The 17,055-nt window shown below is 37.1% G+C and overlaps 1 protein-coding gene across 2 annotated transcripts in view; it reads left to right on the forward strand.

The window, feature by feature from the left end:
* Nucleotides 1-9,307: 9,307 nt before the first annotated feature.
* Ace2 (angiotensin converting enzyme 2) overlaps nucleotides 9,308-17,055 on the forward strand; it is a 47,620-nt gene continuing 39,872 nt past the window's right edge. Inside the window, exons 1-2 of one of the 2 annotated variants that reach the window (XM_058572569.1) lie at nucleotides 9,308-9,518; nucleotides 10,225-10,503. In XM_058572569.1, the coding sequence (XP_058428552.1) occupies nucleotides 10,288-10,503 (216 nt within the window). In that variant the 5' untranslated portion in view covers nucleotides 9,308-9,518; nucleotides 10,225-10,287. The remainder of the gene's footprint in view (nucleotides 9,519-10,224; nucleotides 10,504-17,055) is intronic. The other variant, XM_046424343.2, reaches the window with a different exon arrangement.

A 17,055-nucleotide genomic window follows, 5' to 3' on the forward strand; every position in this document is an offset into this window, starting at 1 on the left:
AGTTCATTTTCCTTGCCTTGACTTTTAAAGGTTAGGATTTTTGGTTTGTGTGTTTTGGTTTTGTTTTGTATTGTTTTCATTTATTTCTCTCATTTCTCTTTTTCTTTTATTCTCCTGCTAGCAGCCAAATTCCATTATTCTCTATTTTTCTCTCCCTTTGTTTCTTCTCCTTCCTTATAACCATCATCTGCTATATCTCTTCTGCATTTTCTCTGTTTGCTTTTTGAAATTGTAAAATCTTTTCTACCTTCCTATCACATCTTCTTTTCTCTTAACTGTATTTTTACTATCTTTTAGAACTTATTGGTTTTTATAATTCCTGCTCCCACCGTTAGTAATGTTGCAATTATTCCTGCTATGGATAACATAGTTGATACCTATTGTTTGCTTCAATGCCAGACCTACTTTATGTTTACTTATCGTTTTTGCTGTTGGTAATTGTTGACCCCACCATTTCTTTTCTTTTCTTTTTTTTTTTGTGGTAATTAACATTGTAGATATCACAGTGGGGACTAGGTATTTATTTTAATACTGTTTATTGTTGCGTTGGTTGATGCTATGATTTGTTTACCCCTTTTTTGTGAGGTGCTGGGACATATAGGGACACTACAAGTTCACAGGACAGAGACTTTGTTGCACACCTTGCTCCACCTGCAAATTAATGACACTCAATCTTCAGCTATACTTCAGTACAAAGAATAGAAGATCAGTAGAGAACTAGAGATCAGTAGAGAAAAGGGATCAAGGTAAAGAGGGAGAGGGAGTGGTAAAGAGTGACACTAGCCAAATTATATTGTTATACTGTGTGCATATATAAATATATAACAACAAATCCCATCATTATGTACAACTTTAATGCACCAATAAACGGGGGAAAAACAAACTAATGACTAGACCCCAAGTAGAAACAGCTAGGGATGGGCTACCAGGTCCCACCTATGGACATGCATTGCTACAGCAAAAACAGAATTAACACCAAAGCAGTGGATACCAAAACCTACAAGGGGCTCTCAGTTAAGATCACTCTAGGACACTTTGGCAAGTGAAGATTGCCCTAAAAAGGCCCACAAATAAAAGTGGAAGAGAAGTCCCTCTTAACAGATGTATAAAACCCAACAGAGAAATACAGGAAATATGAAAAAACAAGCCAACATGCCACTACCTAAAGTTCATAATTCACCAGCAACTGACCCCAAAGATATTGAAATGAGTGATGTATCAGATAAAGAATTCAAAAGAGTCATTATAAAAATGACCAATGATTTCTAAGAGAACACTAAAAAACAACTGAATGAATTAAGGAAGTCAGTACAGGATATGAATGAGAAATTCAATAAGGAGATAAAATGTTGAAAAAGAACCAAACAGAAATCTTAGAAATGAAGGACACAATAAATCAAATAAAATGTTAAGTTGATAGTCTCTCTAACGGAGCCAATCATGCTGAAGATAGAATCACAGAGCTAGAAGACAAAGTAGCCAACCTTGAACATTCAGACAGCATTAAAGAAAAGAAAATAAGTAACCGTGATCAGAATATACAAGAACTCTGGGACAACATTAAGAGACTAAGTTTAAGAATTACTGGAATTGAGGATGGTTGTGAGATGCAGGCTAATGGAATAGATAACCTCTTCACATAAATAAAAACAGAAAATTTTCCAAACCTTCAGAGTGAGATGAACATCCAGATAAAGGAGACATTCAGAACTTCAAATAGACAAGATCAAAAAAGAACCTCTCATGGGGCACAGTGGTGCACGTCTGTAATAACAGCAGCTTGAGAGGCTGACGCAGGAGGATTGCAAGTCTAAAGCCAGCATCAGCAACTTAGCAAGGCACTAAGCAACTCAGTGAGCTCTTGTCTCTAAACAAAATACAAAAAAGGGCTAGGAATGTAGCTCAGTGGTTAGGTGCCCCTGGGTTCAATTCCCAGTAGCCCCCCCCAAAAAAATAAAACCTCTCCATGACACATTATAATTAAAATGCCCAATATACAAAACAAGGACAGAATTTTTAAAGCCTAAAAAGAAAAATGTAAGTTTATATTTAGAGGAAAGCCAATCAGAATCACTTCTGCTTTTCTTAGCACAAACTTTAAAAATCAGGAGGGCTTGGAATGATGTATTCCAAGTTCTGAAAAAAAAACTATCAACCAAGACCGCTATATCCAGCAAAGCTATTTTTCAAAATCAAAAAGATTCATGCCTACTAAACTAACACTACAGAACTTACTTAAAGAAATACTTCACAAAGAAGAAATAAAAAAGAAACCCCAGAGCTCATGAATGAACAAATCTCATTTGAAGAATAGCTAAGTAAATGAAAAACAGAACCAAATTAAACATTATAAATAAATCAAAATGGCAGAAATTAATAAACATCTCTATATAATAACGTGAATATAAGTGGCCTCAATTAATCAATTAAAAGACATAGGCTGGCAGAATGGTTTAAAAAACAAGACCCAACTTGATGCTGTTTGCAAGAGATACACCTTATGGGCAAAGACAGAGACTGAAAGTGAAAGGATGGAAATTATGCAAATGGAGAAAAAAAAGCAAGAGTAGCTACTCTGATATCTGTCAAAGCAGACTGTAAAACAAAATTAATCAGAAGAGACAAAGATGGTCAAAAACTATGCAACTCCTAGAAGAAAACATAGGGTCAATACTCCAGCATATAGGCACGGGCAACAACTTTCTCAATAGGACCCCTAAAGCTCAGGAAATAATGCCAAAAGTTAATAAATGCGATGGCATCAAATTGAAAAGCTTCTTCATGGCAAAGGAAACAATTAGGAATGTGAAAAGAACCTACAGAGTGGGAGGAAAATCTTTGCTAGCTATTCTTCTGACAGAGGATTAATATCTGGAATATTATGTAAAGAACTCAAAAACTTTATACCTAAAAAAATCAAATTGCCCAATTAATAAGTAGGCAAATGAGACTTTCCAAAAGAGGAAATACAAATGGCCAACAAATATATAATAAAATATTCAACATCATTAGAGGTTAGGAAAATGCAAATCCAAATACATTGAGATTTCATCCCACACCATTCAGAATGGCAGTCATCAAGAATACAGTTAATAATAAATGTTGGAGGTGGGCACGGTGGTGCATGCCTATAATTCCAGCATCTTGGGAGGCTAAGGCAGGAGGATTGCGAGTTCAAAGTCAGCCTTAGCAACTTAGTGAGGCCCTAAGCAACTCATTGAGACCCTGTCTCTAAATAAAATAGAAAAAAGGATTGGGGATGTGGCTCAGTGGTTGAGTGTCCCTGAGTTCAATCCCTGGTACCAAAATAAATAAATAGAGAGATAGATAAATGTTGGAGAGGATGCGAAGAAAAAGGAACACTTTTACACTGTTGGTGGGATTGTAAATTAGTACAACCACTATGGAAATCAGTAGTGATTTCCTGAAAAGACTAGGCACGGAACCACCATATGACCCAGCTGTACCATTCCTCAGCATTATCCTAAAGAATTAAAGTCATCGTCCAGGCATGGTGGCACATGCCTGTAATCCCAGCAGCTCAAGAGGCTAAGCAAGAGGATCAAGAGTTCAAAACCAGCCTCAACAACTTAGCAAGGCCCTTTCAACTTGGTGAGAACTTGTCTCAAAGTTAAAAAATAAAGTAAAGCTGGAGCTGTGGCTCAGTGGTTAAGCACCCTTGGTACAAAAAAAAAAAAATGGAATTAAAGGCATCATGCTAAAGTGGTACATGCATACCCATATTTATAACAGCACAATTCACAATAGTCAAACTATGGAACCAGCCTATGTGTCTATTGATGGATGGATGAATAGATAAAGAAAATGTGGTATGTACACACAATGGAGTTATATTCAGCCATAAAGAAAAATTAAATTATGTCATTTGCAGGGAAATTAATGGATTTAGAGATCATTATATTTAAGTGAAATAAGTAAAACTCAGAAAGTCAAGGGTTGTGTATTCTATCTCATATGCAGAAGCTAGAGAGGTAAAAGGAAAAGAGAGGTGGGGGAGGATCTCAAGAAAACCAAAGTGAGATCAGCAGAGGAAAGGGACCAGGGGATGGGATGTGGGAAGGAGGGGGAAAGTGCTAGAGAGAGATACTGGCCAAATTGTATTACTATATCTTGTGCATGTACATATATGTAATGATAAGTCCCATGATTATGTACAAATATATAATACACCAATTTAAAAATTTAGGAGACAAAATGAAACAAAGCAAAACCTCAAAAAACATAGTTCAACCACATTGTATCAACTCCACTGCTGCTACGAATCCACTATCAGATGCCCCATGGGTTATTGCAGCAGTAGTTCCTCACTGGTCTCTCTGCCCAGAGAAATCACTCTGGCTGCTGTATGGAGAACACACTACATTTGGGCCAAATTGATTCCTCTTAAATATAAATAAGACCATGTCACTCCTTTGTTTGAACTCTGCTATGGATCCCATTTCATTTAGAATGAAGTCTCAGGTTTTTGAAGCTTGGGGCCTAAGATGTAAATTTATATTAGTGGCTCCCTTGTTCTAATATAGTTTGTAGTGTCTAGGTGTGAAAATAAATTAGGAGTACTGAGGCAAGCAGTGTACTGTCATAAAATTAAGCCAGTCATAATCAGTACAACCTCCCTGGAATGCAGTTTATCCTTACAAATTTGAACTCTGTTGAAAATATTTGTCAAGTTGGTTAATGAAGATTATCTTTGCTCTATCTGTAGGGAAAACAGACTGCTACAAGACTAAAATGTAAACAGGAAAGAGCTTTTAGCTTTTCCTTTAGGCAGAAAAGCCAACTGGTTATTTATGTTTTGTAAAGCACTTATAAATTCACTTTATGTGATAAACATGTGGTCAAAATCAATTGTACTAAATGGAAACAGTTCTTGGCCATGTAAACTTTTAAATTTCTCTGTGCTTTGTATTCCTGACAGCCTTTCTTCTTCCTGTCAAAAGCATTACTAAATGTTAAGATAAGGGCTGGGGTTGTGGCTCAGTGGTAAAGTGCTTGCCTGGCATGTGTGAGGCGCTGGGTTCAATACTTAGCACCACATAAAAATGAACAAATAGAATAAAGGTATTGTGCCCATCTACAACTTTAAAAAGAATATTTTAAAAAATGTTGAATTATACAAAACATTCTTTCTTCTTTGATGTCTACTAAAGTTATCCTCTCAAGTTGGGGAACTAGAAGAGGTTTTCCTATAACTATTAGGCAACCTCACCGTTTGTGACTCAGTTGGAAATCTGTAAAAAAGTTGAGCAGCAAGAGAAACATGATCTCAAAGTCTATGCACTTTGCTCTTGCAGAGTAAAGACCTATCCTGTGGTTTGAGCCTATGAAAAGGGAAATTCCTGATGTACCTTCATGGTTATCTAGTTTCCATTTAAATCTTAGCAGACAGCAGATCAAAAACAGGGAGGAGATTTGTGGTGGGTAGGGCTACCAGAAGTCAATATTCCAGGAAGCGAATGTGCAGAGACAGTAGAATTAATAGCAATAAAGTATTTGCAATCATTTAATGTAAAGCCCTGAAGACATTGTCGCATTATAGCCTAGTCAGTAAACAATGTTCCAGATGATTACACTGAGTCATCTGAACATGCACACACACACACACACACACACACACACACTCTCTCTCCTCTCCTCTCCTCTCCTCTCCTCTCTTCTCTTCCCTTCTCTCTCTCTCTCTCTCTCTCACACACACACACACACACACACACACACGAATATCCAAGCAACAACCCTATTAGGATAAAATATAGTTTGGAAAAATTTCTATCTGAAATAGTTTCAAAATATGAAACTGGTATAATCATAGCAGTAAATTTTACTTTTACTTAATGTGGGTTTTCTTGCTCTCAGAATATGAAAGATTGACAAGGGATTTACTATTCCTACATGAGGTTAGCAGATAACTGAATCTATGGCTCCATGGAGAGAAGAAAGAAACCTTGTAAACAGCCTGGGATCAAAAACAGCTCCACTGCCTATCGGTTGTAGGAATTTGGGCATCATGGGAACACTAAGAAGCTCAGTTTCCTTAATTATAAAATGGACCTCACAATTCCCATCTACAAACATTGCTATGAAAAGTCTGTGTATGAAGTATATGCATCACAAAGACAAAAATATGTGAACTTTGGGAGGAATCATTTACATTCACCACATTTTTTTGTCCCTCAAGTTAGCAGTGATTGACTCAAGTTTTCTCCTATCTTTATATATGATGTTTTGTACCAGGACCAAATTTGATGATCAGAGCACTTGACAGTTTTTCCGTGGCTGAATTCATGCAGACTCCCTGGCTGACTCCCTTTTCCTTTCACAAATGACCCTGCTCATTCTATCGGTGAGCTCCTCAAACCTGCTATTTCAGCACAGGTTAGCAAACTTCAACAATGCAGAATCCTATAGGCCAAATAAACCTTTGAGTCAAACTCAGCTAAGCTCTACTGCAGTGTCCTTGTAAGATGAACCTGCAAATGGTTTGCTTAAACATTTTAGTGTGGAAGTTTATTATTTATTACACTGCTTCTTTCATTTTAAGCATCTTTTATTATTAGGCTTCTGGTATTGTTATATACACTCTTATGTTATTCATATAATATAACATTCCTTTAAGGTGGATATAGTATTATCATCAGCTTTTCAGTAAAGAAATTAGGTTCAGGGAGGATATTAAGTGCCTTAAGTCATATAGCTAATAAGTGGAAGAGTAAATTCACTATCTTATCTAAGTCTTTGTCTCAATGACAGTGCCACGATTGAGGAGAGTTGTCTACCCCAAGTCTTCCCAAATCTGAACTGTTCTTTAAATTATATTATTTTAGATCCATCTACTATCTTATTTATTTTCCTCTGGATAGTCTCTTGTATCTCTCTAAACTTGAACCTAGATTATTTATTTATTTATTTATTATCTAGATTATTTTGTATCTCATACTTCTATTAGCACAGTCCACTATAGTCTAAGATGGATTTACTTTTTGTTTGGGCATCCAAGTTGGATTTATAGTTGATATGAAGCTTTTATTCAATCATCTTGGCTGGGCTGCTGCAGGAATTCATTAACTGTTCTCTAAGCAGCAGGTGGACTGATCCTATTAAAACTTTTGCCAGGGCTGGGGATGTGACTCAAGCGGTAGCATGCTCGCCTGGCATGCGTGCGGCCCGGGTTCGATCCTCAGCACCACATACAAACCAAGATGTTGCGTCTGCCAAACACTAAAAAATAAATAAATATTTAAAAAAAAAAAAAACTTTTGCCAGATACTCGCTCTGCTTGAAGCCTTCCATTGTCTTCCCACATTGCTTAGAGTAAAAGCCCAAGTGCTCTAAGGCCCTCCTGGTATGGCCCCTAGCTTCCTCCATACCCTTTGTACTTTTTGGTTCCCCTGTCTGGAAAAGTCTTCCCCTCGTTATCCGCATAGCTCTCTGCTCAAATGTCACCTCTTTGAGAGGCTGTCCTTGCAGAAAAATCTGCACTTCTTATTGTCTTTCCCTTATTTCCTGCTTATCATAGTCATAGCATTTATCATCAACTCTTTGTTTCTTTCCCTCACCTCACATAATAGGATAGTAACAGCCTTATTTATTGGTGTATATCTAACGTATAAAACAGTACCTGGTGCAGTAGGTAGTCAGCAAGTAATGGTTGAACCAGGATTATTGTTGTTTTGGACGTGAACTCTTTTTGATCAGACTGCCTAATCTTCTGTGTAGTTGTTTCAGGGGACATTTGGACCTAGTCATGGCGCTTTGTTTTATTAAATCCCTTGTTAAAATGGAAGATAAACTATGGCTTTTAAAAAAAAAAAAAAAAAACCTATTGTGTTCTTTTATCAGAGGCAACATCTGGCTTATTCCCAGTGAAGTAGATATACATTTTTCCAAGTGCAAATCACGTTCTAAAAATTATGTTTTTGTCAAGTGTCAAGGTCAAACTCATTCCTCTATCCTTTTGAAATGAACCCCCACCTCCAGCACTTTTGAAAGTTAGAATAGCTTTCTTGTATGTTCAGTCTTCTAATTTTTTTCTGCTTCTCCATGATTTCTTAAAGACAATACATTCCTTTGGGCCAGTTGTTTTACTGGATCCCATCCCCTTGGGTTTTCATGGATTCTTTTCATTCTATCAGAACATCATATCTTCTCGATGGCGAATGAACACAAATTCCAAAACTCTAGTCAGTGCTTGCAGTTGTGCATCATGAGCTCATTTTCCTACAGAATCACTGTAAACAATTCCTCCATTTCCCTTGCTTGTCAAAGTTTATTGGCTTCCAGCATTTTCCTGTCTCACTCTTATCTCAGGCTTCTTGTCCACCTATTTTTAGCTTGAATTTTGGTTCTTGCTTTCTCCATTTCAATTTGATTATGTTGATCTTATTTTTTGCCTGAGAGAATTGATTTTGGACTACTGTATTTTCACCCCCAAACCTAAATATTTCATACGGGAAATTACCTGAATAGAGAATTGTTTCAACTTTTATTCAAGTAACAGCTCAACTCTTTGTTCAAAGACTTATGTGCTATTTCCGTTTTTGTAGCCTGTTTTTCTCCTAATATGTGAGAGAAGCGAGTGGATTTCAGCTTCCTTGAATGTAAGAGGAGCCTTACCGAAACTTCTACACTGATCACCCCCCAATCTCACTTTCTTTAAACATTCTTTCTTGTTATTTAAATTTGTCAACCACTTTGTTTTGTCAAATGATAGTATGTTTTAGATTCATATTTGATGTAGTAGTGCCAAATCCATCATCTTCACTAAAGGCACAAGTCTCTCTGCTGTTCTTTAACTATAGCTCCATGACCACTCTTAGACTGTAGACTATATTTAGTTAAGGGTCTATATTGTAGAATCAGACTGTGGATCTATGCCTCATCTCCACCACTGATTATTGAAGTTTAGTAATTTTATGAGCAATTTCATAAGCAATAAAATGGCAATAAAAATATTTGCCTTTAGGTTTGTTATGATGCTTAAATAAAATATGTGCATATATGAATATGGCATAATGAATTCCATTATTATGTATAATTATAGTATACCAATAAAAAATTTAAAATATTACAACACAAAGCACTTTGAACAGTTATTGTTTCTTTCTTATTTATAATAACATGCATAATTTGGAATAAAGTTAAGTAGTGAGAATTTTTTTTAAGGCTTGGTTATTGCCATTTCATCTGAACCTGGAAGACTTGTTTTTCTGGGTGAAGAAATGTTTTCTCTGCATGAAGGTTTCATAATCACAATCAAGCAGGTCCATGAGCCCTGCCATTTGAAGTTGCTGCTCTCTTTTATCTGTGACATGCTTACACCCTGGTACTGAGAACACTATGCCAGCTCCTGAGATTCAACAGGATAACCACTAAAATCTCTCTGTTCTCTTGCCATGATCCTATGGCTATGGATGACCAGAATTTGACATGGGCACTCTTTGGATTTCATACATGTGGCAGCATTTCTTACTTCTCTTTAGCTTCAACTGAGTTTTGAACAGGTAAGTGAAAGGGAAGGACATCAAGTCAGCCTTATAACTGGTGTTTAACATGGTCATCTAATAAGATGAAAATGAGCCGTTTGAAGTTTTCCACAGCTAGATCAGAGCCTTAGCCCATGCAGTGGAGAGTAGTCTCATAATTTAAAAAAAAAAATGGCCATGGAAATTAAAATTAATCCAAAAAATGGATTTTATAAAGACAAAGTCTTTAAAAGGGAAAATATTACCCAACTACTGAGTTTCTGTGAACATGAGCTGGAAATAAAAATAAAAGAGGAATAACTGAATATTAGTGGAATTATCAGAAAAACATAAATGCCAACATTACCCCATGATTTCTAATTCTAACCCTCTCCATTACTGAAAAATCATAATACCCTCAGTGTATATTTAACAGTTTGGGGGGAATATATTAACCAAATGTACAAGTTTTGATTTAGCCATAAAGTGCTAGGAGAGCTAAGGTTTTCTAGGATTAATGAATAACATGTCTTTATTTGTTTTACTTTAAAGAATATCATTCTAAAATCTGTTTACATATCTGTCCTCTCCAGGATTAGGTTTATATTGGTTCAGCAGATTGTTTACTGTTTTCTTCTTCTTCGTTTTCTCCTCCTCCTCCTTTTTTTCTTTTTTTTTTTTTTTTTGGTGTGTGTGTGTGTGTGTGTGTGTGTGTGTGTGTTCCCTCCTCAATGCCCAACCCAAGTTCAAAGGCTGAAGAGAGAAAAACTCATGAGGAAATTTTACTCTAGGGAAAGTTGTTCAGTGGATGGGATCCTGTCCTGGCGCACGGGGAAAGATGTTAGGCTCTTCCTGGCTCCTTCTCAGCTTTGTTGCTGTGACTGCTGCTCAGTCCACCATCGAGGAACTGGCCAAGACATTTTTGGACAAGTTTAACCAGGAAGCTGAAGACCTGGATTATCAACGTTCACTTGCTTCTTGGAATTATAACACAAATATCACAAAGGAGAATACCCAAAAGATGGTGAGTTCTCATGTTTACACAGCGGGTATTTGTTGCTTCTTACAGATTAGAACTACTGCCCATAAAACTAAAAAGGGAAATGAAAGAAATCTCTTGAGCTCTAAGCCTGGAAGTTTGCCTTTATATCCCTGATTCTGTAGTCCCAGATGACTAAACTTAATTGACCTTGGAGTTCATTTGAAAAAATGGCTGCAAAATCATTCACTGGTCTCAGTCCGGATTCTAGAAACAATATGCTTTACAACGTGATCATAATAATTGTCATTATAGTCCGAGTTATAAAGCATTTCATGGAAATGCTACTGTAATTGAGTTAATAATTTTCTCTAGTCTATAATGTCAACAGGGATATATAAAGACTAAAATGACATATTGACTAAAAAATGCAACTGGAGGCTTACTGAATGAACCAGCTAGTAATTAAGCTAACCAGGGGTTGGGTGAGACTGGACTTGGGAATTCCTTCTTTCGTTGTCACGGAGTTCTGAGGGACTTCCAAGAGTGACAGAAGAGCCCTCCAAGAAAAACTATGATTAAACCAGTTCTGAAAAAAAAATCTCAGAAAGTTCTAGGAAAGCAAAATGCTTTATTTGACAAGTACAAGGATTTAAGAAATTTTTCACAGATTCCCTAAGCAGTATCCTTACACAGTTAAGTGCTGGAAAAATCACACAATTAATTTGAGAAAAAAAATTGTGTTATTTGTGCAGCAAGTTCCTTCTTTCGAAAGTATTATAGTTTGGAAGCTTGTTTTTTTTTTTTTTTTCCAAATGATTAGTGTGTTGCATGTTTAATTTAAATAATTACTATTCACTGAACAGATTCAATCTGAGAATTGCTGCCTCATTTGAAATCCCCCAAGCTATTTTTTTTTTCTATTTTCTAAAGTTAAGAGGAAAGCCAGGAGATTTTGACAGCCCAGTGCTATCATAGAAGATGTTTTGTCCTATCTTACATTTTGGTATTACCTCTCTTCATCTCATCATTGAACCCCCTCCATTTTTATTTGATTTCTGTTAGAGGTGATTGCAGAGTTTTGTGGGTTTCTTTTCATTCTCGGCTCAATGGTTCATGGGTGATGATGAGGTATACTAGAATAATACCCAAAAGCTAGAGCTGGACTACCTACATCCAAATTCTGATTCCACCACTTTTTAGGTGGGCGAAGCTGAGCTACTTAATTAGCTTTTGTCAGCCTTATTTTCTTCATCTGTGAAAAAAGTAACTAATACTCATATGTGCCTCATAGCATTGCTATGAAGACTAATTTAGTCTTAAAACCACAAGAACAGTGCTTGATGCTTGTGGGCATGGGAGAACAGTAAGACATCATTGTTATTAGTATGAGAAGGAGTTGGGTTTTTTGTTTTCAGAGACAGATTTATTTAGGAAAGCAGATACACATTCAAGGGAGATTGTGGGTCATCTCAAAAGAGGCACCTTTGGGGATAGATCAAGAAATACACATTCAGGAGAGAATGTGAGCCATCTCTGGAGGGAGAGACAGCAGGGAGTTAGAATTTTTTTTTCTCCCAGGGCCAAGGACCAAACTCAGGACCCTGTACATGCTAGGCAAGTGCTCTGACACTAGCTAAATTCCCAACCCCAGAGTTAGGATTTTTTAAAATACTTTTTAGCTGTAGTTGGACCCAATACCTTTATTTTTATTTGTTTTTATTTTTATGTGGTGCTGAGGATCAAACCCAGCGCCTCGCATGTGCTAGGTGAGTGCTCTACCGCTGAGCCACAACCTCAGTCCCAAAGTTAGGATTTTTAAAGAAGCATGTAACAGTTCAGTTGAGAGCCCAGATGTGGAGAAGGCATGTTATGGAATGAGAGGTAGTGATGTTCATTGAAACCATCTCTGAATCATTAAAGTGTTATCACTTTTGAATTGTACAAAATGAAATGAAAGACAATAAATTACTAAATGTGGCTAAACTGGAAGAAAGGTATAAGTACTTTAAAGGAACATTGAGAATATTTAAATGCAAGAAGCAAATGAGAGGTCCTGTATCTCCTTCAGCAGTGAAGAAGGGGCACAAATGCACTCAGGGGCACCTATGTGTATTTACTTGGGAAGGTGGGGAGGGAAGTGGCTCCTTCTATTCTCTGATCACATCTTGAGATTCCTAATACACTGTGTACTGTGGCAGATGTAATAGAGAACTAGGCTGGGGATATAGCTTAGTTGGTAGAGTGCTTGCCTTACATGCACAAGGCCCTGGGTTCAAATCCCAGCAGCGCGTGCACGCGCACACACACACACACACACACACACATACCCAAAAAAAGATGAGGAATTGCTGAGATTTATTATGCTATAAGGATATGCACACACTATGGTCATGTATAAGTGTCTGCTATAGTAAGGGTGGACTCTGGGGTCTGACCTATTCTGGGTAGGTTCAAATACTACCTCTGAATCTTATAAATTGAGGGTCTTGGGTAAGTTTCTTTCTTTCTTTTGGATACTGGAGATTGAACTCAGGGGCACTTGACCACTGAGCCACATCCCCAGCCCTATTTTGTATTTTATTTAGAGACAGGGTCTTACTGCATTGCTTAGTGCCTTACTTTTGCTGAGGCTGGCTTTGAACTCGTGATCCTCCCGAGCCGCTGGGATTACAGACATTTGCTATTGCACCCAGCTTGAGCAAGTTTCTTAACTTCCTTCAGCCCCAATTACCTCATCTATAAACTGAATATTATTATCATAATACTAGTGATATAGTCTATGCTGTACCAGATTACTGAGTTTGGTGAATTTATGTGTTTGAATGCATGTGACTTTAATCTTAGCACCATGTCTGGCAGTTCTCTACATCAACGTTGATGACAATAATATTATTCAGGGACTTTATATTCTGAAAGTCCCACAGTCTCACTGCTATCTCAAGTAGGTAGTTTTTTTTTTCCTTTTAAAATTATAAATACTAAGCTGGGCGTGGTGGTGCACACTTATAATTCCAGTGGCTGGGGAGGCTGAGACACGAGGATCGCAAGTTCAAAGCCAGCCTCCGCCAAAGCAAGGTGCTAAGCAAGTCAGTGAGTCCCTATCTCTAAATAAAATACAAAATAGGACTTGAGATGTGGCTCAGTGGTCGAGTGCCCCTGAGTTCAATCCCTGGTACCCACACAAAAAAATTATAAATACTAACTGATATTAACTGTACAAATTAATGGATTTCCCTATGACATTTCCATACGTGCATATATTATGTTTTAATCATATCACCCCTCCTTACGATCCTCCCTTGCCCTCAGTGGGTGGTTTTTAAAGAAATATTTACCAGAAAAAGTCAGAGCTAGGGAAAGTGAGAGTCTCCCACCTCTGAGACTCTTCTGATATTCACAGTGCAGTTACTGAAATGATATGAACTTGGGGGCAATGCAGTTCCCAGAAACAGCCATAATGTTCCTTCCTTTGCCTGCTTCTTGGCCTGTAAGCAGCAAACTCAGGGTCAGGAATTAACAAATATCAACCTTTGACTGTGTATCTTGACAACAAACCTTTCCTGCACAAAGGGGAGAATTCATCCCCATAAATTATTACTACTGACTTCATGTTTTATTATAGACCAACATCTGTTCTTATAAAATGTACTAACTTGCTAAATTAAAAACAGTGTGGATTTATTTTAATGAGACTATCTGATGATCTGGTTTATTTTCTTTGGAATTAAACTATAAATGAACTTCTTAGACAGAGAAAATAACTGCCCCTGTAATCACCAGTGTTTTAACATTTGCTCAGCAATAATCCACTCAAGTGAAAGCAAGTAAAATATTTGAAATTACCATTAATATTTTTAGGCCACTTGGTGTTTCAATTCTTGATATCGTTATACCTTAAGAAGATATATTTGTTTATTTCCTCAAAGAGGTTTTATAAATTCTGAAAAATGTTCTCCAATGACATGAATATAAGGTGCCATAAAGCAGATTTTGGGCAGATTATTAATGCACAGGCAAATGTTTGAAAAAAAATCAAATTATAATAAATAATCTTGCCACCAAAAGTTGTAATACATAGTAAAAATGACATAAATTAGAAGTAATCTGGAAAATCCAGGTTGGATATATGTGGGCTTTCTCCTGGGAACTAATGAGTTGTTAGAAATCATTTTTAACTCAGGAAAAAAACCTAGAAGTCATTCAAGATTGTTCCCTGAAGACTGAATAAGTTTCCATGACCACAATAGTCTAGACAGTTGTGGATATAAGAGAAAACATTTTCCCATGTCTTTAGAAACATAATGCTAGTGGCCATGTTTAAAGGAAGAATTTTATAAAAGGACACTGTTACACCAAAAAGAGCAATCAGAGTGATTTAAGGGGATCAGAGGCAGTTGGGTGCTACAGAAAACCTGACTCAAAATGAAAAAGAAATCTGAATAGTTTGAGATGGAACAAGAAAGGATGGATGGAGTATTCACAACTATATTGGCTAAACCTCTTAATACTAGAAAGGTAGTACAGTTGAAAGCTCAATAGAGATAAATTTAGAGTAAATAGAAGGAAGTGCCATTTACACTAAGGTGGCAACACTGATAAGACTTGTAAAACTGAGCTATTCTTTAATCTAAAAAACGTGAGACATTTAAAACTGTAAATGGTTTTTTGACGTATTTAAGCAAATGTGTGAATTGTAGATCCACTGTGGCTTAAGGAAGTATGGTCAACTGCATTGATGGACTTAGTTCTTCATCCTTTCCTATAATAGTGTCTAAGGTCACGTCAGTCTGTTTGCAGTGCTGTCCCACAGCAGGTTATGTGACTGTGTCCTTCATCATGCGTCTTGGTTTGTGTTAGCAGAAATGATGAAAGCAGAAGCTTGGAATGCACTTGAATAATTGGGCTTGTTCTTTGCATCTTTTGCCTTTGCCAAGAAAACCTGCCTGGGCTAGCCAACTGAAGACCAGAGACACGTGGAACAGTTGCCCAAGCAGAAGCCAACTCCCAGAGTTGTAAGGAAATCTAGCCAAGATCGGCAGAGCTACCTGCCAAGCCTCAGTGATTCTAGACACATAAACAATAAATACTTAGGGCATTATGGTTTTTGGTTGTTTCTTATATAGTATCATTGTAGTAACAGACAACTTATACAGGAAGGGAAATTTGGGAATCAGCATGACATTTGTATGTTTATATCCCATCAGTTTAACATTATTAAAGATAATCTGCTATTTCCATATTGCTCCTTGGTGTAACTTTGACCTATCAGGATAATGGACTTGTCAGCCTATGGATATGACTTAGTATGGCAATCCTTAGATCAAGTTGTAAGAATGTAACTTAAAATAATAAAGGGCATCAAACTTAATCAGTATAGAGTCCTAAAAGCAACTTTAGAAAGAACACACTTGATTTTTAATAGTGAAGCCGAAAACTCTCCAGCAACATAGGTGGTCCTGGACCATTGTTATCCTTGGAGAGAGCAAGATTCCATTGCTAGTAGAGGCAGCCTGGTTCATTGTTTTAGTATTTGGTAGTACCAACTACAGCTGCTCCAAACTCTTGTCAATGAAACTGGAGTGCACGTTTAAGACTGCCCCGCTGGAGTCTGCAAGGTCTCTAAGAACACTTCATAAATACTTCTTAGTTGTCAGAAGTTAGAGACCCACACTTTTTTTTTTTTTTTTGTACTGGAGATCTAACCCAGGGACACTCTACCACTGAGCCACATTCCTAGCTTTGTTTATTTTTTATTTTTAGATAGGGTCTTGCTAAGTTGCTGAGGCTGGCTTTGAACTTGCCATCCTCCTGTCTCAGCTTTGGGAGTTGCTGGGATTACAAGCATGTACCACTGTGCCTGGCAGAGTAGGGTATTTCAAAACCACTATTCTATACTCAAGGAAAAAAATGTTGACTTAATCCTTATCTCTAACGAGTCTGTCCCATGCTTCAATGTACCCATAATACCCACACACAAGCATAGGAGTAAGGAAAGACACTGTAATGCAGTAAAATGGAATTTAGAGCTGAGCGCTTTCCCCTCAGAAGATAAAATTCAGAAAAACAAAAAAAGTTTATAAATGTTTAAAAATTAAAGTTTTCAACTATTAAAACTGTCATGTAAAATACCAAAAAAAAATAATATTTTGAATCCTAAGGTGGAGTGGTGGAATTCATATTCATATAAGTTATATTACTGTTAAATAAGTGTTTTTAAAAATATACCAGTTTGGAGCCAGGCCCTGTGGCGCACACCTGTAATCCAGCAGTTCAGGAGGCCGAGGCAGGAGGATTGCGAGTTCAAAGCCAGCCTCAGCAACTTAGCAAGGCACTAAGCAACTCAGTGAGACCCTGTCTCTAAATAAAGTACAAAATAAGGCTGGGGATGTGGCTCAGTGGTTAAGTATCCCTGAGTTCAATTCCCAGTACACAAAAAAAGCCAGTTGTAGCTCAGTGGTAGAGCACTTGTGAGGTACTGGGTTCCATCCTTGGCAGCACATAAAAATAAATAAATAAAATAAGGTATTGTGTCCATCTACAACTAAAAATATTTTTTAAAAAAGAAGGGTTATTTTTTAATGCCAGTTTGGGGGA

The sequence above is a fragment of the Marmota monax genome, unplaced genomic scaffold (genome assembly GCF_021218885.2).
Source record: "Marmota monax isolate L192 unplaced genomic scaffold, Marmota_monax_Labrador192_F-V1.1 WCK01_AAM20220418_F8-fsc00089, whole genome shotgun sequence".
NCBI classification, from domain to species: Eukaryota; Metazoa; Chordata; class Mammalia; order Rodentia; family Sciuridae; genus Marmota; species Marmota monax.